The following is a 21,913-nucleotide window of genomic DNA, read 5'->3' on the forward strand; positions in this document are numbered from 1 at the left end:
TGCAGCACGGCTCCTGCACACCGGGGCCCGATCCCACCGCTCTGCAGCGACCCTGAGGGCCAGGGGGGCGAGGAAAGGGCCAGTGGCAAGGCCGTGGAAGGGCCGTGGAAGGTCCACGGAAGATCCACGGAAGGGCCGTTAAAGGGCCATGGTAGGCCCGATCCTGGGGCCGCTCCGCAGGCCGCAGTCGCCCCCTGGCGGCGGCCCCCCGCTCGCAGCCCCGGCGCGAGGGCCCGGGTCGGGCCGCCAACCGCAGGCTGGGCCCCCGCCGGTACCGCGGGAGGCCGACCACATTCCGCAACGGCCTCCCCGCCGCCCCCACGGGGACACCCTACCAGGACACGGAAGCCGGGACACCCCCCACCACACTCGCGGGACTACAACTCCATCAACACCCCGCGGCGCGCTCCTCCTCCTCCATTCCTCCCGCCCCCTCACTCTTGCGCACGCCCCCGCGGCGCGTGGCGGGCCGCGCTGGGGTTCCGTTTTCGGCGCGGCCTCGCCTCTGCGTCCTGCGGCGCGGCCCGAGCCTTGTGCCTCCGCCATATGTCTGTGTGCGGCGGCGGCGGTCGGCGGCGGGGCGGCGGCCGCGCCAGGGCTACCGGCGACTTCCCGCGCCCGTGTGGGCCCCGCGGCGGCGGCGGGGTGGAGGGGGCGGCGGGCGGGAGAGGCGCCTCCGCGCCTTCCTGGCTTCCCCTCCCCGCCCCCCCATCTCCGCCACGTGCGCTGGTGTGGGGCCGGAGGGCCGCGGCCGCCCCTCGCAGAGCGGGGGCCGCGACGGCGCTGAGGGGCGAGCGCGGGCGAGCGGGCGGGACCGCGCGGCGTGATGGGCAGGGCCGCCGGCGTCCGTGCCCGCGAGAGGGGCTTCGAGCCCACGGGGAGCGGGCAGGGGCCGCGGAGGGGCCGCCCCCGCTGGCCCCCGGCCCGGGCGGGGCCGGCCCCCGGCCGCGCAGGGAAGGGGGCAGGGCCTTCGCGGGGACCGGGTTCCATCCCCTCCCCCAGGCGCTTCCCGGCTCGCTCGTTCGGCCGTGTAGGTGTTATTTACCTAAATTGCCCGATCTCGCCTCTCCCTCGCCCTGCCCGGAGAAGCGGGGGGATGCGGAGGGGCAGGGAGAGGCCTGTTGGTGCTCACCGCCACCCCCGGCTGCGCAGGGACTCCGATCTGGGCCTTTCTGGGCGGAGGGGAAGGTCGTTCTCACGGCTTTCCACGCCGGTGTCTCCTCTGGAAGCGGCGGTGGTCAGTCTGGTCCCAGCTGTAATTTGGTTCATTGTGCCTTGGGGGCAGCGAGCTGTGTGTGGCTGTTGGTAAAATGCGCTTTGTAAGTGAGGTCAGATAAGATTATGGAACCCCGTGTATGTCAGATCACTTTATTCTTTCTTAGTCAGGGCTTTGGGTGAAACCAATAAAGTTTGGATTATGAACACTCAGGGGAAGAGGAGAGGCAGGCACTGATCTCTGCTCTCTGTGACCAGTGGCAGGACCCCGGGGACGGCTGGAGCTGTGTGAGGGGAGGGTTAGGGTGGATATCAGGGAAAGGTTCTTCCCCCAGAGGGTGGTTGGGCACTGAACAGGCTCCCCAGGGCAGTGGGCACAGCACCAAGGCTGCCAGAGCTCAAGGAGCATTTGGACAAAGCTCTCAGGGACAGGGTGGGATTGTTGGGATGTCCTGTGCAGGGCCAGGAGTTGGACTCAATTCCGATGGGTCCCTTCCAACCCTGATACCCCCGAGAGGGGTCTGTGATGATTTGGGGTTTGTGCTGCTTAAACCTGACCCTGGGCCGGGGCCTTGGGGAGCTGCTCCCTCAGTGCCAGGCTGATGTGTCTGGAGGGGGCTGTGCCCTGTGCTCCACATCTACCCACCTGGTTCCTCAGGGAAGCTCCATGTGCTCCACAGATGGCTTGGGAAGAGCCCCCAGAAGGAGTCAGAGGTGTCTGGGCACAGCGGGAATCAAGTGGAGACCCAGCAGTTCTGCTTGGGGCCGGGAGTGATTTATTGGTTCTTGGAAAGCACTTTCTTTTCAGAAACAGAATTGCTCAGTTTGGTGCTCTGTCCTGCCAACAGACCGGGGTGTTGGGTGTGAGTCCTGGTGTGGATTCCAGGTGCAGCATCAGCAGGGGCAGAGGAGTTGCTCATCCCTGTGTCGTTCCTGCTGTTGTGATGTAGAAAAGGGTGAAGGTTGTGCTGGGAGAGGGGAGGCTCAGCTTGGGAAGACTCGAGGTAGGATTTGGGGGAAAGTGTAAAGCTTGATCGGTTCCTTGGTTAGTCCTAAAAACTAGGATTAGTTTCTGAATGTTCTGATTCCTACAGCACAGGGCCATGCTTGGGTAAAACATACCAAGAGTGGTCCATCCTCTGTGGAGGGCACTGGAAAGTGAAAATTGGAATGGGAATGTCCAGTCCCATGCACAGGGCAGGCAGCACTCTGCCCTCAGGAGACCCACCCATGCCTTGCAGCTGGAATCCCAGTTCCTTTGGTGCCTCCAGGCAGGGAGGGGCTTTTTGTAAAGGTCCAGATCTTTCCCTGAGCATGAAGAACGTAGGTCTTTGGTGTTAGGCAGTGATCTTTCCCTTTCATCTTGGCAATGGGGAGAAATTTCCTTTATTTCACCTTTCTCTGGTGATTTATGGCAATACCTGGTAATATAATTTCTGTTGTTAGTGTGCATGTCCTGCACTCAGACCAGGGAATTTGGCCACTCACCTGCTGCCCTTGAGGAGCTGAAACAGGGTGGAGGAAGGGAACATCATGGGTTCATGGGTTGAAGGAAAATGAGGCTTGCTGGATGTTGGGAACATGGCTCTTTGCAAGAGGGATAGTAAAACTGGCGGTGAGTTCTAGCAAATGTGGAGGAAATTGGATCATGGAATGTTTTATGACATAGGGTTTGTGCAGGGACAGTTAATTGTTTGCTTGAAAAAAAGCTCGTGGGATGTGAAAATGCAGATGCAAAGCTGGGAGTGGGGATTGCTGGGGAAACACTTGGTAAAACACCATTTCCTGAGGGTGAGACACAGAAAGACTTGAGTGATTGATATTTGAGGCAGGTTGGGTGCATCGGTGTGGAATGGGTTGGAAGTGGAATACAGGATGCTGAAAGGTGGTTATAGATTTGTGGAGTTACAGAGAAAGAAACTATAAAAGGGACAGGGCCCCAACTTTTCCCAGTTTTATTAAATGGTGGGTGTCCTCGCAGCTTCCACTTCAATTCTTCTCCATTTTCTCCTTACAGAACTAATTTTCTCTTTTTGTCTTTCCTCGTGTCCTCTGAGGAATAAGGGAAAGGGAGGCAGGAGAAGGAAATGGGTGACATTGTGGTGGTGTGATTAATTTCATGTCACATTTCTGAAGAGGCAGGGATTTATTTCTGGGTTACCAGACCTGTCACCTCCACTGTTCCTCCATTATGGAATTGCTTACATTAAGGTATCTGTTTTAGAAACTCCCTGGATGAGATTGATGCCATCTTAGATCTTATTGTCCCTTAAAGGTCTTGAGAGGGAAAAAAAAACTCCCAAATTTTAAAATCAAGAAGGACTGCTGTGACTCAGTCTGGCTGCAAACATTGATTGCAAGACAGATCTTGGATAATTTTTCTGAGCTTGGATATCTCCTTCCAGGGGCTTCCAAGAGCTGACTTCCCTGGAATTTACAGAATGTAATTGGAGAAAAGGAGTTCTCCTTTGGACCTAGAAAAACTGCTTGGAAGAGGAGGCTGCAGCTTTCTCAGCTGGTGTCAGTGCTGGGTCTGAAGGCAGAGTGATTTCCAACCTGGTTTTTGAAACCTTTTGCCATCAAGGTGCCAAACTAACAAGTCCATAGGAAAGGTTGATGAGAAATGGGATTGTTGATGTGGTCATGGGATCAGTGGTTCATGGATATCTTCTGTTGGTCAGGTGTCAGCAGCAGAGGAGGAGCAATATGAGCGTGACATGAGTTTTACCTGCTCCTGTGTTCACACTGCTCTGGGCAGTTTTATTCAGGCAAATGATTTTATTACCCATTTCATGCTGCTGCTTTGGGAAGGTGAAAAGCAGAAAGGGGGCTTGGAGTTCTTTGTGGACTTGGTACCACCACAGACTCACATTTGGAAAGTTACAATTTCAATAATTCTATTTTTGCACAGTTCATTTCTGAGAGTTACGTCCTTTTTACCGAGTTCTAATTTTTAAGGAATGTTACCCTATGCAGAGGCAATTTCTAAAGCAGGCTGTCCAGCTGCTGTCCACGTAATGGCTGGCTCATATTATGGCAATTTATTAAACATGAATGGTGAATAAAATGTGTACTAGATGAAAGCAGAAAATAATTTTGAGTCAAGGCAGAACTTGGCTGCAGGTTTCCCACTGGATAGTCATGTCTCTGAGTGTTAACAGCAGTCCTAGAAAATTGGAAGTTATTCACTCCATTTTTGCAGAGAAGGAGGCTCTGCCCTTGCACCTTCTAGAACAACCAAAGGCTAAATTAGTCCTCTTTTAATTAAGCCAAGTGTGGGGAGAGTCCAGTGTGCTGTGCAGTGCTAACACAGAATTAACGTGCCAGAACTTGCTTTCCCTGGGTCGGAAAGGTCTTGCTGTGGTGGGGAAAAGTGCCCCCAGTTCCTCCTGCTTGTCCAGGGAGGCAAAATGGAGCCTCTCCCTGTTGTTGCCAAAGCCTTAGGAGAAGGCATTTTCTCAGAGCATCTTTGCACACGTGTGTGTGAGTTGTCAGAAAATCTTTATTTTTAGTGTTCTGAAAATGGATGAGCGTGGACGCGCACAACAGATTAATTTCCAGTGTAGGAAAGCAAGAGCTCCTGCAATGTTCCTCCTCTCCCAGGCTTTGTCACAGGTTTCTGTGCCTGTTACCAGTGTGCTGTTGAATTCCAGCCTTTCTTCCACACTTTTATTGTACTCCAGAAGGAAAAAGGGGGGCTTTTTGCTCACTGTGCAGCATCCAGGTTCATTTCAGCTGAGTTTAAAAATTAAATTACAGGTTTTGGCACAGTGGCTTTGCTGGGGGGTTGGTTGCAGGGTGTGAAGGAGGATGCTGAGGGGTTGTTTGACATGGCAGTGGTGGGTACAGCATTTGTGTCCCCAAGGGCTACACTGGTGAGAGTGCTGAGGTCACCAGGCTTCAGTTCATCTCCAAAACACTGGGGTGAAATATTAAAATCTTGGTTGGTACATTCACATCACCTGCAGTGTCAGGAGCCAGCACTGGGGTTTATACAGTTCTAACTGTATATAAAACTATATATATATATCAGTTTATAAGCCCAGCACTGGGTACCCAGGGCATAATAGCTATTACACTGATTGCTGGAGTTTAATAGCTGTTTTTTCCTGTTTGATTTTTGGGGTGGTTGTAGCTGGGTTCATCTTGTGTTAATAATGATGAATTTTTAGAGGATTATGTCAGAACTTTACTTTCTGGCAGGGGCTTGCACCGGGTGGTTCTTGCTGAGCCTGCTGGATGCCAGCTGAGCAGTGGAGATGGTTTGTGGTGCATTGCCTGCTCCATGGAACAGCTGATCACAGGGATTTCCTGAAGAAATAGTTACATGCAGTGTAACTGGTTTATCCTTTGGCTCTGGTAACTGTTCCTGCCTCTGGGAATTGCCTGGTCAGATCAGTTGGAACTGTATAGCTGTTGCACAGGTACAGGTCAGTTGTCTGAGTTCTGGCTAAATCCCTCTCTGTACATGAACCAGAGTCAAATCAGCTGAACGATTGGCCTGGCAGTGCTCTGTGCCTACTAATTAATGAGGAAAACAACTGTGTCACTTAGCAGCAATTAGGGAGGGAGAACTTTCCAGGGGACGCTGCCAGTGGAGCCTGATGTCAGCTCTGAAGAGCCTGTAGTGGTGCTGAAACATTCCCCTTTGTGAGCCTTCAGGAAGAGTTCCCTGGCTGGGATCTCAGAAATGGTAGTTTTGGTAACTGGAATACTGTCTGAAGCTCCAGCAGTAGGAGCTTTAGTTTTGCTAGTGCTCTTGGAATAAAAAAGAATTGCTTCCCACTGAAGTCTTTCTTTGGCTTTAGGGCAGGCCTGAAGGGATGTACGTCCAAAAAAACTCGCCCACCTTTCCTGCACTCCCTGCTTGACCTGAACTGTCGGGGTGGGGAAGAGGTGCCGGCAGAGGGCCTCTGTTTGGTGTGTGTACAGGGAGGTTAGTTTGGCAATTCCCGGTTACATTTACAGGCATTTTTGTTGGATTGTGCCAGGATTCCTCAGCCCTGGCAGTAAGGATGTCCGCTGTGTTTGTGGGAGGCTGGGAGCAGTGGCAGGAGCAGCCAGAGGTGCTGGGGCTTGGGTGTCTTGCTGGTGTCCCTGCCCACGACCTCATCCAAGATCAGCCTTGGGGTTTTGTGTTAAGAAAAACTTTCCCTTCACTCCATGTGCTGTGGACTAACTTAGCTCTGAAAATATTAGAGTCCAGGGGTTTGGGGGAGAGAAGTAGGGAGATAGGAGTTTTAAAGGTTGTCTGTTTTGGATAAAATCCCTTAGGAGATGGAGTGAGCAGCATTCCCATCACTGCTGCTGGAGGAAATCCTGGCTGTCCTGACCCAGGTCCACGTGCTGTTGCCAACACTGACACTTGGCAAAGGACAGTTGTCCAACCAGGCTGAGACAGTGGAGACCCGTAGAGGGTCTGTGAGAGCTCTGCTACAATTTAGCTGTTACCGATCTGAACAAAAAGGAAGACAAAGCGTGACAGACCTTCTGCCAGGAGGGTGTGTGTGGGCACCAGAGCCACTGCCAGGGCATCCTGGAGGGTGACAGACGTGCGAGACGCTGCTCTCGGCATTGGGAAAGTGGGACAGGGAAGTTTTCCCCAGGACTGTGCAGGGTATTGTAAAACACGGAGTGACGGCAAAACTAAAACCATTCCGTGGTCAGCCCTGTGACTTCCATATAGATCGTGATCCTTGTTGCAAGGGATAATTTCTTCATTGGCAGGAACTGCGAGGAATTCAGGGGGGTGATCAGTCAAGCTGATGAAGGAAGAGCCAATCTAAATTTTAGGATATTCCTAGTACAGAATTACTCCAAGATGTTTCTTCCAGTATAACTAAACCTGTCAACTGCTTTCCCTAGTGACTGGCCATGTCTTGTTTTGAATTAATCAGGACTGTTCATGTTTCTTTTTTAAGGGAATGTTGAGGTCTTTGGATATCATGATTTGTTATTCCTCACAACCAGCTATTTAAAAGAAATCTGCAAAATAACTTTGGTGGAAAATGCAGTTAGAGCAGACTGTGCTGTTCCAAAACAATATCCAGGGAAAAGTTCAATTTCAAACCTTAGCTTTTTCTTTTGACTCAGATTTAAAACCTGTGCTTCTCTTGATGATGTCCCTTTAGTAGGTGAATGATCTTCAGGAAAGGATGTAGTGTCAGCTTTGTTAATCCAGGCTTGTTTCTATTTTAGCTATAAAATCATAGAAAAATGTAGGTTGCAAGGGACTTCTGGAGGTCATCTCTTCCATGCTTGTATTGCTGCAGTTTCAGCATCATGAAAACACATAAATCGGGGTCTTTTGTGAGGTAAAGCATGTTTTTTATTAAGTTGATTATTATTATTTCTTCTTTCAAAAGTAAGCTGGGTGCTGATTGTTGTTGGCTGCCACCAGGCTGTACTGTAGTATTTAGGCATGTCTTGATCTTTTAATTTCAGTGGTGTCTCTCCAGTAGTAGATGTTCTCCAAACTCTGAAGGAGCAAGTGCTCTTCCTTGGGAGGATTACAGGGCTACGTGGGCTATGTGGAGGAAATCATCAGCAGTTTTATCTGATCATTGTAATGCTTCCTCACCCTAAGAAATCACGTTACACACTTGTGATTTCAGAGGCTGGGTTTAAGCCATTTGCCATGAAAGGTAAACATCTTGCTTGCAGTTGTAGATAAAAGAAAGGAATAACCTTTTGATTCTGTAATTCTGCTCTTCTGCACTGACAGAGCTTTTCTTCTTTCACAACAAACCTGCTGCTGTCTCAGCCTGTTTACAGTCTTAGTCTGGCACAGTCGCCACTGTAATGAGCTTACGTGGGGAAAGTACAAGTGAGAGCGAGGTCTTAGACCTGTTTGGCCAATCTGTCCATCTCGCTTTTCTCCTCGAGAGGAAGGGGAACTTCTCTGGGACAGTCTGTCTGGAACTGATAAAGTGATGGGAATGTTTTCTTGGCACTTTGAGGTCATCTTGGGACAATTCAGGTCCTATCCTGCTCCTCTGGGCTTGCTATGGGCTCACTGAAATCAAGTTCAGGTGGGTCCTTGCTAATAAAACCAGGTTTCTGTGGTGTTGGACGTGATTTACTGGGTTCACTCCTCTCTATCTGGATGAACTTGGATCTTCCTGGCAATACACTGTTCACATGGAGGGCAGGTCATGCCGTGAGCAGCAGGGAAGCCCGTGTCAAGCGGTGCTTGTGTTCCTGGGTGCATTATTTATACTCCAAACCTTATCCACAAAGGTCATCACTTGGATAGCACTTGCAGGGTCCTTGGGACACCAGTCTTCTGGGAAGCTCTTGGCCTCCAGCTCACTGGGAGCCTGTGGGAGTGCTGTGTCATACTGGTGCAACTTCTTAGGTGTAAGGTTCTCAGCTTGAGAGAAGCTCGGTGCCAAAAACATTTCCATTGAAAAGGAAGAAAAAGATATTCCAGTATCTCAGTTATTCTTGACTAAAAAAAAAAAAAAAGGCAAATTTTACTAGAGGCTAAGTAGGTGTGCTTCTCAAACTAATCTGCATGGATTTCTTAGCTGTGTTTTGTTGCTACTTGCTGTAAGTGGATATGTCTGGAAGGACAGAGGGTGTAGGAAATTCCTGTGCTAATCGGAATAGGTGCTGGAAGTATGGATCCTTCACAAGATATCAAATCCCTCATGGGGGCAGGGGTTGCATTTTAAGGATGATAGCATCCCTTTTTAAAAATGAGGGAGTTTGTAACTGTGATTTAAGTTAAAATTATTTAAAAATCAGATTTAAAGTGAGCATTGAGAGGCTTTTTACCCTTTTGTTGAACTTTGGCACAAAATATCTAATCTTGCCAAGCTGCTCAGGCAGCAGACTACTGCTCTGTGTCCTTGCACAGGGAAGCCTTTGCAGTGAATAGCGTGTCAGACTGTAGCTGGGAGCTTTGTCTTCCTCTCTCTGTGACCTCTGGTATGTTTTCTGAAAGCTCGTGGTTGTGTTTCCTAGTTAAACACTTCTCTACCAGAGAAATTAAAATTTTTACACTGTGGGTTTTTCTGGATGCTCAGGACTGCACTGGACATGGCAACCTGATCTAATCTCATCTGCTTTGACTAGATGATGTTTAGCAGACTTTTCAGTATAAATTATTCTATGATTCTGTCATTAATGCAGGAATTAATAAATGACAACATTCTGTTTGGGTTATGCAGAAATAGAACTCATCTTTTGTAACAAGCTCGAGACAGTTCTCTAGGTGCAGTCACTGCTCATACTCAGATTTTCTGCCTGAAAAACTGGAAGCTCAACTGATGTTTGCATGTCAACACCTGTCCCCATTATCCGTCCTTATTTGTGTCATTCCCTTCTGCCAAGGAACTTGGATCCACTGCAAAATGATCCCCCTCCAGGGGCAGTGGAAGAAAAATCTATATGAATTCCTTGGCAGTTTTGAGCAGAGTGAGTGAGCAGCTTTCAGGCAGGGTAAGTTTATATATGTCTGTAACTTTGTTTGCTTCAAAATTAAATTATCTGTGCAGACTTTCTCCCCTTCCTGTATAAAGAACAGCACACAATAATACCTACCCTCGTAAATAGACATTGTGTGCCATTCTTAGAAGCTACAGTCGATGATTTCCTGAAAAAGCCCTTCTCTGAGCAGCCAGTTACAATGTGCTGCTTGAGCTAGGCTAGAGCTACGTGACAAAAAATAGCCACTGTGAAATTTGATCTATCTTTAGATAATGTGATTGATTTTTCTTTCTTTTTTATTCTCTTTTTTTTTTTTCCTTGCTGAAACTGATCTTGCTCAGCTGGGTGAGCTGGAGCAGTCACATGTGCTTTATTGATACTGGGTTGTGCTTAAAAATTAAAATTGCTAAGTCATGTATAGGTTCAGTTAATTCCTACACGAGGAGTATTGGGCAGATGCAAAGAAACATTTTCAGACTCTTGCAGCAGAATTTTTCTTTCGAGTTTGAGTAAAGCATCATAATCCAACACAGATGCTGCTGTCTTTTGGACAGTCAGATTTAATGCCTTGGCTGTAGAAAGTCGTGACTAAAAGGGGTTCTCCTCCCAGCAGAATTGGTTTGGTTACATAGGGTGGCACAAGATGGAGAAGAGATGAGATTGCAGCCTGTGGCTGCTGCTTTCGCTCTGGAGCTGAAAAGAAGGAGTCTGTCTGCAGATACAGAATTCATGACATTTCTTTCCTTTTGGAAAGTTATCTCTGCAACCAGAAGTTGGAAACAACGTGCTGAAAGTTGCAAGATTGGAAGGGGCTTTGTTAGGGGGGCCAAGTGACCCGTCTTGTGTGAGGGAGAGCAGACAAATTGCTTCCAAGCTCTGACAAGCGATCCCAGGCCTGTGGCTGGGCTCCAGCCTCTCGTTCGCAGCAGCTTTTAATGATTAACTTAAATACTTTTATAGTACCTTGAGAATTTAACCTCTCGTTCATATTCTCTCTGCAGGTGGAGGAATCCGAGGCCTTTCTCCTCCTCTCAGCCTTGCAGACCAGGTCGCCTCTGATTTCACATCTCGTCATTTCCGCCTGCCAACCTGTCTGATATGTCGGGACCCGTGCCGAGCAGGGCCAGGGTTTACACGGACGTGAACACACACAGACCCCGCGAGTACTGGGACTATGAGTCGCACGTTGTTGAGTGGGGGTAAGTCTCTGGGCTGCCTCTGGATGTCCCTGCTCTGGGATCAATCCCTGTGGATCTGGGTGCACGGGGAGTTCAGGTGCCTGTGCTGCGTGAGGCTTTTTCCGTGCTCCTTGGCAGATGTCAAGCTTTAGGATCACGGTGTTTCTTCAAAGGAGTGTTTCTTATCAAACTTTTAAATCATCAGCTGCATAGGAACGGCAGCTTCATTAAAAGTTTGAAGAATTTTTGCCAGGTAGTCAGGAAACATCCCCTTTCAGAGGGAAGAAAGTCTTCCTCTGAAACAATCAAACTATCCCTGAGCACAGGGCTGAAAAGAAGTGAAAAGTCTTTCAAAGTGAAGTTGCTTCTGGCTTGGATGAGTGAAGAGACTCTGCAGACTTAAATAGGTACATGCTATTTTGTGACTTGTTGCTCTCTACCAGTGACTGGAAAAGACACGGCTGCTTCTCTTTGAAGGAGGGAGGTGTCTAAATTGAGCTCATGACTAAACCCTCCCAGAATCAGACAGCAGTGGTGGCAGCTTCATAGCTCTGCATTCCTGCTGGGATGTAGAGGGCCCAGGCAGAGTTCAGCCCTCAGCTGTGCTGCAGTTCCCAGTTTCTGGAATGTACACAGTCTGAGCATAAGTGCTTCTTTGTGCCTAGTCTGTTTTTAAACAGGCTAGCACTTAAGTTTTTGCTGTCACTGCCTTTGTTGATTTTTAACAGTATTATACAAAGAAAAATGTAGCTTTCAAATATAGAGAGACTGGGAGAAGAGATAGCTCGAGTTTGCTGATGCTGAAAAGATAGTTGGGCTTTCAGTCCCTAGTTTTGGATTGAATCTACCTTGGGCAAATAGAAGTTCCCTGTTTCTCTCCTAATTCCTAATCACCCTAGTCTGGAGAAGACACTGGTTAATCCCTTTTGTCTGGAAAGTGAGGCAGTGATAAAGTGTTAAGGAGCAGTTTGTACATTGTCATGGAAATGACTGAGCTCTTTGGAACTTTAACCTTTTCTCTCCACAGAAATCAAGATGACTACCAGCTAGTTCGAAAATTAGGCCGAGGCAAATACAGTGAAGTATTTGAAGCCATCAACATTACAAATAATGAAAAAGTAGTTGTTAAAATTCTCAAGGTGAGCTGGGGATTGGGCAACAGATAAAATCTGTCTTGAGGTGATCAGGAGGCCAGAAAGGCCTGTTTGATGTTCTAAAACTGAAATCCTTGAAGCCTGGCTTTGGAGTGTCATTCAGTGAAACAGGCCATCATTTTGAGCCTCCAGATGCACTTGGTTATTAAGTCAGATCTCTGCCTGTAAGGAATTAGACCATTGACCCAGCACTGCCAAGCCCACTACTAAACCATGTCCCCCAGTGCCACATGTATGTGTCTTTTAAATACCTCCACTGGAGCAGCCTGTTCCAGGGCTTGACAACCTTTTCCATGCAGAAATCTTTTCTGATATCCAGCCTAAACCTCCCCTGGCAGAACTTGAGGCTGTTTCCTCTTGTCCTCTCTCTTGTCCTATCAGATCATGTTCAGAGAGCTTTGAAAAAAAAAAATCTTCCTGCCTTTCCTTCACGTGAAACTGGTGTCTGAAGCTGTCAGGGTTGTATGGTTAGAAAGGAGACAGCAGATATTTGAGCCCTTCTTGGAGTGATGCATACTCAGGTTATATTACAAAGGCTCTGATGCATTTTGCTGATCTGCAGTCATCTGGGTGTTGAGCTATTAGCCTCACTTTACTGCAGTGCTTTATCTTACACTTCGGGTTTTTTATTCTTCAGCCTGTTAAAAAGAAGAAAATCAAGCGTGAAATCAAGATCTTAGAGAACTTGCGAGGCGGGCCCAATATAATCACCCTTGCAGATATAGTAAAAGATCCTGTGGTGAGTATGGGAGCAACTGAAAGGCTACTCTGGGGTTATGGGTGAAGTTGCTGTGTTTGACTTCAGCTCTGATCCGGGTTTTTGTTTATCCCTGCTCTTAAATCCTGCTTTTGAATTGACTAATAAGATCAGCTCTTCATCTGATAAACTTCTTTTAGAGGGCCCTTCCCCCACAAGTCCCTTCAGCTTCTCACTCTGTGAGGAAGAGATACCAGTGAGCTGAGAGAAGTTAATTCATTCTGCAAACAGTGCTGCCAGGGGCTGTGGGCTTTGGCTCTGCTTTCTCTGTCTGAGGAGAATCATAAATATATCTGAGGCAGAGGGGTTTTGTGCAGTTTTAGGAGAAAAAAATTGTTTAATTAATGATCCTAAATGGAAACATAGTATCTCAGTTACCATGGCTGAACGCTTTTCTTTCTGTTTTAGTCTCGGACACCCGCTTTGGTTTTTGAACATGTAAACAACACAGACTTTAAGGTACAGTGTGGGATGTGAACTTCTCATTTTTTTTCTGTTTGAAAGCCACTCGTTCTGTTTTTTGAGGGGAAAGTCAAATACACAGGTCAGGCAGGCTATTAAATCATTTCCTTCCAGCATAGGAACTGTGCTTAAAGGTAAATACACTTGGGATAGAAGTTTGTAATTAATCCTTCAGTACCATTTTACCACAGAAGTTAAAAGGTGAGAATTCAGATTCCAAGTGGTATTTAAACTGGGGAGCAGATGAATCTGTTACTGTGTGGCCCATCAGTGCCTGTCTTATGGAAGCATTTTGCTTTTTTGTGTACAACTCTTTATTGAAACCACTTTAAATCTGAACAGCTGTTCCTGTGGCCTTTCATACTCCTGGGAATAGGGATTTAAATGTTTCTTTGCTGTTTCTGTGGCCTTTCATACTTCTGGGAGTAGGGATTTAAATGTTTCTTTGTCCCCTTCCTACTGACCCACCTCAGGAGAAGAAAGGCAGTGCAGTGCCATTAGGAATAGCTATTTAATGTTGTAGAGCACCCTCAGTCTTCTTGTGACCCAGAGTGCAGGCATGGCCCGTCGTGCTGGTGCTGGGCAGGTGAAACTGGAGGTAGACAGTGACAGGGACTAGAATGTGCTGTCTGAGCAGAGCTGGGAGTAAACTATTTGTGGGATTTGTAAGGGGAGAGAAACAAACTGCTCAGAGTTGGGTGTGGGATCAGAGTATCTTGGGAAACTTGGACTAGTCCTTCAAATGGGTTTGGAGAACCACAGCAGCCCAGGACAGGGCTGGGTTGTTCTGGATTGGCAGGGATGTGATAGGTTTTTTTGGGTGTTAAACACTGATATGATGTGTTTGTGTCCCACAGCAATTATACCAGACATTAACAGATTATGATATTCGATTCTACATGTATGAGATTTTGAAGGTAAGTTGGTGTTTTGCTGGTTTGGCTGTTTATTTCTGGGATTTGATCTCAGCTAATCCTGTAGAGATGATTCTCATGTCACTGATCATAGTGACCTATCACTAAGGGAAGGGAAGAGAAAGCCTATGAAAGAATGGGGCAGAAAACTGTCAACTCAGTATTGATTTTTTTTTTTTTCAGCCTTGTTTCTGCAACAAATGCTAGGCTTTTTTTTTTGCCTTTTTTATTTTTTTGAGGCTAGCAGAGCCTTTCAGTACACTGAGATAGCTTAAGGTCCTGAATCAGAAGTACATGTAGCCTCTGAAAACAGACAACTATAAGCTGTTGCTGGCTGGGTTTGTGCTCTAATGTAATGTGAGTCAAATGTCTTTGTCCATTCTTCTGAAACAAGTAATTTTTTCCTTAGGAGTCTGGAAAAGGGGACCTTGTTTGATCGATAGTGCCTAGTAACTATGCTCTTAGGGACTCTGAAATTCCAGTTTTTAGGAGGAAGCACATGAAGTGAAGTCAGGACACTTGTGTTGCTGGGACCTCCCTTTGAAAGGGGGCTCTGTGATCAGTGAGTCTAGTCCAGGATGTTACACTTGGTGTATGTGCAAATACTCCTGAATGTGGTTGAACTCGAGAGGTCCTTGTGACTCCAGTGTCTGTTTCTTTGTCCCCTGCAGGCTCTAGATTACTGCCATAGCATGGGAATCATGCACAGAGATGTCAAACCTCACAACGTCATGATTGACCATGAGCACAGAAAGGTAGTGTGGGGTGGCTGGGGGGCAGGGGGGAAGGGTCCTGCTTTTGGCAAACTGGGATCCCTTTTGGGTACTCCTATGTAGTGGTATTAGCAGACCCCTTCAAAGGGCACTGCGCTTCCCCTTGTGTGGAGAACTGTAAAATGAGATTCTGTATGCTGCTTTTTGAAGCTTTTATGGGGTCGCGTGTACAGACAGGGTTGCAAGGAGAGGTATTTTATTTAGACTGGTTGGTGATACGGGTTTGGGGAGAAAACGTAACCAGATACTCTGATCAAATGAATTGAAAATAGAAGACTTGTAAATTAACTTCAGACTAAGCTCACCTGCAGTGTTGTTCAGCCACTGGAGAGCTGGAGCACCCCTTGAGCCTCTTTTCTTTGTTTTCTCCCATTTCTAGCTTAGACTAATAGACTGGGGTTTGGCTGAATTCTATCACCCTGGCCAAGAGTACAATGTCAGAGTGGCTTCCAGATATTTCAAAGGACCTGAACTCCTTGTAGATTATCAGGTAAGAATTACCAGGACTTCTCACTGACTTTTGTATGGAAAGTCTGTGCCATTTCAAGGTAACAAACCCAAAATTCAGATGTCTAGAGAGTCGAAGCTAAAGTCTGTTCCAAAATGTGTGGCAGAAAGCAGCCATAAAATTAAAGAAATTCTGAGTTAAGGAAACTAATGGGTAGTCTGAGGACCTGAGGAAGAGCTGCAGAACTATCATCATGGATCTTGGAATACAAATGCTGAATATTTTTTTAGCAAGGCTGTGTTTGCAGTAAGGTACAGGAATGAAACAAAGCCCCTGTGGGAACAGCGAGTACTGCATGAACTTCTAAATTAAGCTATAAAAGCATCCCCATATCTGATGGCAGATTGCATTATGGAAATCACAGTGTTCCTGGTGACTTTCATACTGTACTGGTTCTGAAAAAAGGCACATCCTCACCTGCCTGTGGACCTTGGGGAGGCCACGCCTTTTGTTACTTGTTGTGATCCCTGCCTTCCCCACACACACTTCTCGATGGTCCATAACATTGGAGCCTGCAGTGAAAACAGAAAAAGGCACTGATCTTTAATATCCTGGTGGACAGGGATGGAACTAGGATACCTGCTGTCCTGCTAATTGCTGTATCCCAGTTTGAGTAACTGGAACACTGAGCCGAACAGTGTTTAGGGATCAAGATACATGAAGATAGTTCAGTCTGTTTCCAGCATAATGTGGCCACATTTGTGTCACTGGAGGGAGGGGGGGACCCTGTTAGTTTTGGAAGTCTGTTCTGCTTGATTCATTAGAAATTGAATTGTCCTTCTGGTTTTGTACAGATGTATGATTACAGTCTGGATATGTGGAGCTTGGGTTGCATGTTGGCTAGTATGATATTCCGAAAGGAACCATTTTTCCATGGCCATGACAACTATGATCAGGTGAGAGCTGGTCATGTACAATCTCTGTTCTCTTAGCACCATGAAGATTTCCTGCTTAGGCTTCTGTCGAGTGATCTGGAGAAGGATTTAAGCATTTCTCTAATGGCTTCTTTGCTCAGTTTGAAGCCACATTCCTTTTCTCAAGTGTGCAAGATTATGTAACCAATTAAATGGAAATGGATTTATAGAGCTTTGTGCTTAGGGGCTCCTCAGTAGGTGTCTGGGAAAAGCTGTAACAATAGTTACATTACAGCTGGTGTGTTCTGGTACACAGATTGACTATTCCTGAGGTTATGTGGAAAGCCCTTGCAACTATCCACCTTCCCCCCTCTCTGTATAGAAACTGAATTTGGTGCAGGTTTATAATCAAGATTCTGAAATCCTTGATGTGTTGCCTGTAAGTCAGAATATTTATACTTAAACCTTTACCACATGCTCTGCATGTGACTAACATGCAAATATTCCAGAACAGAGACCTTTTATTCTCAAACCTCTATTCTGGAGCTCTCTGGGGTGGTGCTTCACCCTTCACATGCAAGAGCCAGAGTTTCTGCTTTTTTGACCAGTTATTCTTGCCTTCTCCTCTCTTGGTTTTGAATGTTTTCTTGCTACAAAGGGAGTTAGCATTGCAAAGTCTCAGGTTTTGGAGATTTTAGGGTATGTGGCTCCCTCCTGGCTGCCTTGGGGTACTGAGCTCTGGCTGTGAGTGGAGGCACATTCCTGATGCTGGGGACTGTGTGTGGCTGGGGAAACCAGAGCCACAGGATGACCCTGTGGCTGCTGGTTCAGACCACTGAGACCAGGTTCAAGCTTCCAAGGGAATGTGCTGCTGTATCTTCACATGGGCTCCAGTATTATCATCCCCTCACAGTAGTGACTTATTTTTCTGTTTGTTCCCAGCTGGTGAGGATAGCCAAGGTGCTGGGGACAGAAGATCTGTATGACTACATTGACAAATACAACATTGAGCTGGATCCACGTTTCAATGACATCTTGGGCAGGTGAGCCAATGTCTGGAGTCTCTTTGGTAGATCTGGACACAGTTACAGCTTTGTCAACAGACCTTGAAGCAAACAAAAACTTAGGGGAAAAACCAGAGCCAGAATTCTGGAGAACTGTCACTTTGTGCCTTTGGTCCCTTTAGCCAGTGCTTCTCGTAGTCCTTTATATGGAAATGGACCTGAGGAAAGATTTTTAAATGTCATCCAGGCAATAAAGGAACTACTGGAGCAGAAAGCGTGAAGGGCAAATGCTCTACAGTCTGGGGGGAACAAACAGTGCTGTTTCTCAGCATTACAGCACGGAAAATCAGGTGCTGCTTCAGGTGGCATTTACATATTCTTTTTCCCTTCATAGAGTTATTTTGTGTGATACTAAAACTAAAGGAACCAATGCTGGGGGCATAAGAGAAGAGCAGAACCTGGAATTTTAGGCCCGTAATCCATTCTGGATGAATCCTGCTGCTGTGCAGGGTCTGTGGTGGCTGTATCTGGGCTGTGGTGGCCACAGTGAGTGTGCTGGGGCCACGGCAGCTCTGCCACCGCGTGGAGACTCAGTGCACTGCTGCTTCATGTTCAGGAACGCCTCAGCCCTGCGGCTGCTGCACCAGCCCTCTCAGGGACGGACATTTGTCACAGTTCCTGCTCCTTAAAAGAGTGAATTTTGGCATGGCTGTCCCCTGCCCGGCCTGATTTGGGTCTCTTTTCCCACAGACACTCCCGTAAGCGATGGGAGCGCTTTGTTCACAGCGAGAACCAACATCTGGTGAGTCCAGAAGCTCTGGATTTCTTAGACAAGCTGTTGCGATACGATCACCAGTCACGACTCACAGCGAGAGAAGCCATGGAACACCCCTACTTCTGTGAGTATCAGCTGCTGCCCTGAGAGATCTGCCCCTGGGAAGTCTCTGTTCCCACGGGTTGTGCAGATGGGAACTGAGAACAGCAACAATAATAAGCCTGGTCTCTGCACTGGAGCTGAGGCTGCTGGTCTCTGGGGTGGGTAAAATAGGCCACTGCCACCTACACCAGCCAAGGAACCAGTGTTGGATACCTGTGTTGAGCCCATGAATCATCAGGTGATATCAGGGAAGGTCACCTAAATGATGTGATTTGTAGCTGCTTTCAGCAGGTGTGCATGGATTCCAATGTTTTGATAAACCCAGAGATGTCTGGTTTGTTGAGAAACAGGCCTTGTAACTCCTTTTGTTGTTAAATTGTTTAGTCACTGGTATATTCAGGTCTTGGGTTTGCAAGCAAAAATGTAACTTTCACTGGTAAATGTTTCTAAATGTTTGCTGGTTTTCACAAATATTGATATTTAGGGGTTTGAAACAGCTGCAACAATGCAAAATGTCAGCATTTGCTCAGATGTGGGATTTTTTTCTTGCTGCTAAAAGAACCCCTGTAATTAACAAACTGCAGATCTGTGCTACACCTGCGGGAAATATTCCAGTGAAATGTTTTGCAGGTATGAGCATTAGTAAAGCCAAAAACTTGGAATGTGAGAGTTGAATGAACAGGCAACTTTGTGTCCACACAGAGATACAGGTAGTGCTGAGCTCAGCATGAGGAAAGGCAAAATTTGGGATCATCTCACAGAAGACAACAAGCTCCAGTGACACTCCTGACAGCTCACAGGCTGCTGTGGGATGTCTATAGAGATGTGACACATGATTGTAATTAGTGATAATCTATCTACTTGCTACACCCATGATCTGGGCTTTGCTTTCTGCAATTACACAGTTGCTTAGCACAGAAAACACATCAAACTTCATCTTAATTCCCTTCAGGTTTTCCTGTCAAGCAGTCCTGCTGACCCCCAAATCACATTTAGGTGGCTTTCCCTGATGTGACATGACCTTGGTACCTTCTGAGTGCTTCCCACTGGAAATGGTGTAAAACTTTGAGTTCTGGTAGATGGTGTTTGATATGCCAGGGCTGGCTGAGCACACAGGCTACAGCCAGTCTGTGTACCTCAGCAGCTCATTGGCAACACAGCACCTAAGGGTAGTGTGCTCTTCCTAGATCCCATTGTGAAAGACCAGGCTCGGATGGGCTCGTCCAACATGCCGGGTGGCAGCACTCCTGTCAGCAGTGCGAGCATGATGTCAGGTCAGTCCTGCTCTCAGCTCTTCTTGGTGATTGGTGTGGTAAAGAAGCATTTGTGTGTGCTGGGTGGGTGTGAGGATCCAGGAGGGTGAGTTCTGCAGGTGGGGCATCGGGTCATCCCCTGGGACCGGAGACAAGGGCAAGGAAGGCTGCAAAGAAGTGGGTGGGAGAACAAGATAAATAAGGCTTCGGGCAGCCTGACCTGCTTTTCTGGTCTCGTTTTAAAAAGTGCTTTGCAGTTGGGTTTTCTGGCAGCAGTTTGAAGGACAGTGCACTGGAACAGGCTGCCCAGAGAAGCTGTGGCTGTCCCATCCCTCGGAAGTGTTCAAGGCCAGGTTGGATGGGGCTTGGAGCAACCTTGTGTGTCCCTGCCCATGACAGGGGGTTGGAACAAGATGAGCTTTAAGGTCACTTCCAACCCAAACCATTCTGAGATCCTGCCACTCTTCTGCCCATCAGTGACTCTTCAGTCAACCCTTCTCAGAGGCCACAGAGAACTGTCAGACCTTTAATCTCAGCTCTAAAAACATAACTGACCTGCAAAGCTGCCACTTGATTTCAGAAGCTGAGCTGTCCTGGGTGGCGACGCACTGCTTTCACTCTAATTCCTGTTCCCCTGTCTCTCTTCCAGGGATTTCTTCAGTGCCAACACCTTCACCCCTTGGACCTCTAGCAGGCTCACCCGTCATCTCTGCCACCACCACCCTGGGGATGCCGGTTCCAGCTGCTGCAGGCGCCCAGCAGTAGTGACGGGCTCTGTCTCCTGCTGCCTGAGCTGAGTCAGGTGGGGAAGAGGTTTCCCCCTCCACCTCTCCTCAGGACGCAGCTCGTGCCTGGCAGGGGAAGGGAGGGGATGAACGCTTTGGAGACACCGTGTCTGAACTGTTGCTTGTGGATTTATAGTAGTTCAGTCATTATATACAAAATTATTATAGGCTGATTTTTCTTTTTTTACTTGAACTTTTCGTAACTCAGGGGATTCCCTGAAAATACCTACAGATGGAATATTTCTTGGACAGTTTTTCTTTCCCCCCCCACCCCACCCCCCCCAAAAAAAAAGAAAAAAGTACTCTTCATTTAATAACAAATGAATCAACAGCATTTCCAAGCTCTTGCATCCTGCTGGAAATCTCTTCTCTTCACGTTCCCACCATTATTCCTCCACGAGCCTACACCTTGGGGGATTGTGCTCTTCTCCAGAGACTACCAAACCAAGTCTTCGTGAGGCAGGGGAGGGGGATTCTTAAAGTACCACTCACTTTAACCCTATGTCCTGCATATGTCCCAGCCAGGGTACACTGAGGAGACAATTCCAGTAGGGAGAGGTGGGATAAGCTTAAAAGGAATAAGTGCAGATAATGTCCAAAACCCTAATTGGATTGGATAATGTCTCCTTAGGAGCCAACCAGAATGCCAACTCACCCCTTGCATGTAATTTTAGTCTTAAAAATGAGGTTACTGATCCAATTGGAGTCCTTGCCACCTCCCGAGACAGGTGCTCCTGTAGAGTAAAGCCCTACTCTGATCAGCCCCTTTCTCACAGGAGGGTTCTTCCTGCCGTTGCTTGGGTTGGATCTCTGGAATTAGTTTGTTATTGGGTATATTGTTTTTAAATTGTTTCTATAGGTTTCGAGCTGGTGGCTACTTAAAGCTGAAAAAAAAAAAAAAAATCAGACTGCGCCAAGTCCGGTCCCACATCTTCACCCACCATCCCCTCCCTCACGTGCCATGTGGTGAGAATACCAGTTACCTCACAGTCTTGTAAATATGCACTGAGAGGAAGGAGCAAGCAGACGTTAACTTAAACTGAAATGGTAGATCAGTAATTGTGGACAAATATTATCATTGACAACGGAAAAAGCACCCTTGTTACAGCCCTGCTACCCCTTGCTGTGTATATATACTTTGTCCTTCATATGTGAAAGATCCAGTGTTGGAATTCTTTGGTGTAAATAAACATTTGGTTTTATTTATCGAGGTTAGATTTAAGTTCCCTGTGTAGAGGCCTCCCTGGGTGGTGGTGCACTGACACGGGAGTGGTGACAGCCACTGTCCCTGTCACACACAGGGGGAGCAGCGCAGAGGAGCCTCACACAGATGTCACAAGCCAAAGTATCTCCTGGGAGAAGGATCTTTTGCCATAAAACCAGAAAAGCCTCCTCTTCTGTCTCACCCCTGATGGTGGGGCATTGAGATGATGAACCAGTTCTTAGGTTTTTTGAGTGTGTTGCCATTCATTGGATTTCAGTGACTTTGTTTTCAGTCACCTGATGTTTGTGGGACTCAGCTAGCGTGGCTGCAGGGGCAACGTCACCAGTCACTCTGGGTGACCTCCCATCCCAAAGCCATTGCAGCAGTTGTTACCCCGGGCATTGGCAGCTCTTCCCAGTCCTCAGCACGTGCTGATGCCTTGGCTTGTGTCTCCTGCTTGTCCCCAGCACCTGTCCCTCCTCTGTTCTTTGGGAGTCACGACCACACACTTCCACATCGCTTAGTTAATTTTAGGATGGAAC

The 21,913-nt window shown here is 47.4% G+C and overlaps 1 protein-coding gene across 1 annotated transcript; it reads left to right on the top strand.

Moving 5' to 3' along the window:
* The first annotated feature begins 559 nt into the window (after window positions 1-559).
* On the top strand, window positions 560-20,405 carry CSNK2A1 (casein kinase 2 alpha 1). The gene is made up of 13 exons (XM_029960318.1): window positions 560-596; window positions 10,650-10,847; window positions 11,854-11,965; window positions 12,618-12,719; window positions 13,146-13,196; window positions 14,057-14,116; window positions 14,785-14,868; window positions 15,266-15,376; window positions 16,189-16,290; window positions 17,191-17,291; window positions 18,003-18,151; window positions 19,317-19,403; window positions 20,032-20,405. Exons 2-13 carry the CDS (start codon window positions 10,747-10,749, stop codon window positions 20,145-20,147), a joined length of 1,176 nt encoding a protein of 391 aa, XP_029816178.1. The 5' UTR covers window positions 560-596; window positions 10,650-10,746; the 3' UTR covers window positions 20,148-20,405.
* The last annotated feature ends 1,508 nt before the right edge of the window (window positions 20,406-21,913 follow it).

This window comes from Manacus vitellinus, unplaced genomic scaffold (assembly GCF_001715985.3).
Source record: "Manacus vitellinus isolate BGI_N305 unplaced genomic scaffold, ASM171598v3 scaffold_26_pilon, whole genome shotgun sequence".
Lineage (NCBI taxonomy): Eukaryota > Metazoa > Chordata > Aves > Passeriformes > Pipridae > Manacus > Manacus vitellinus.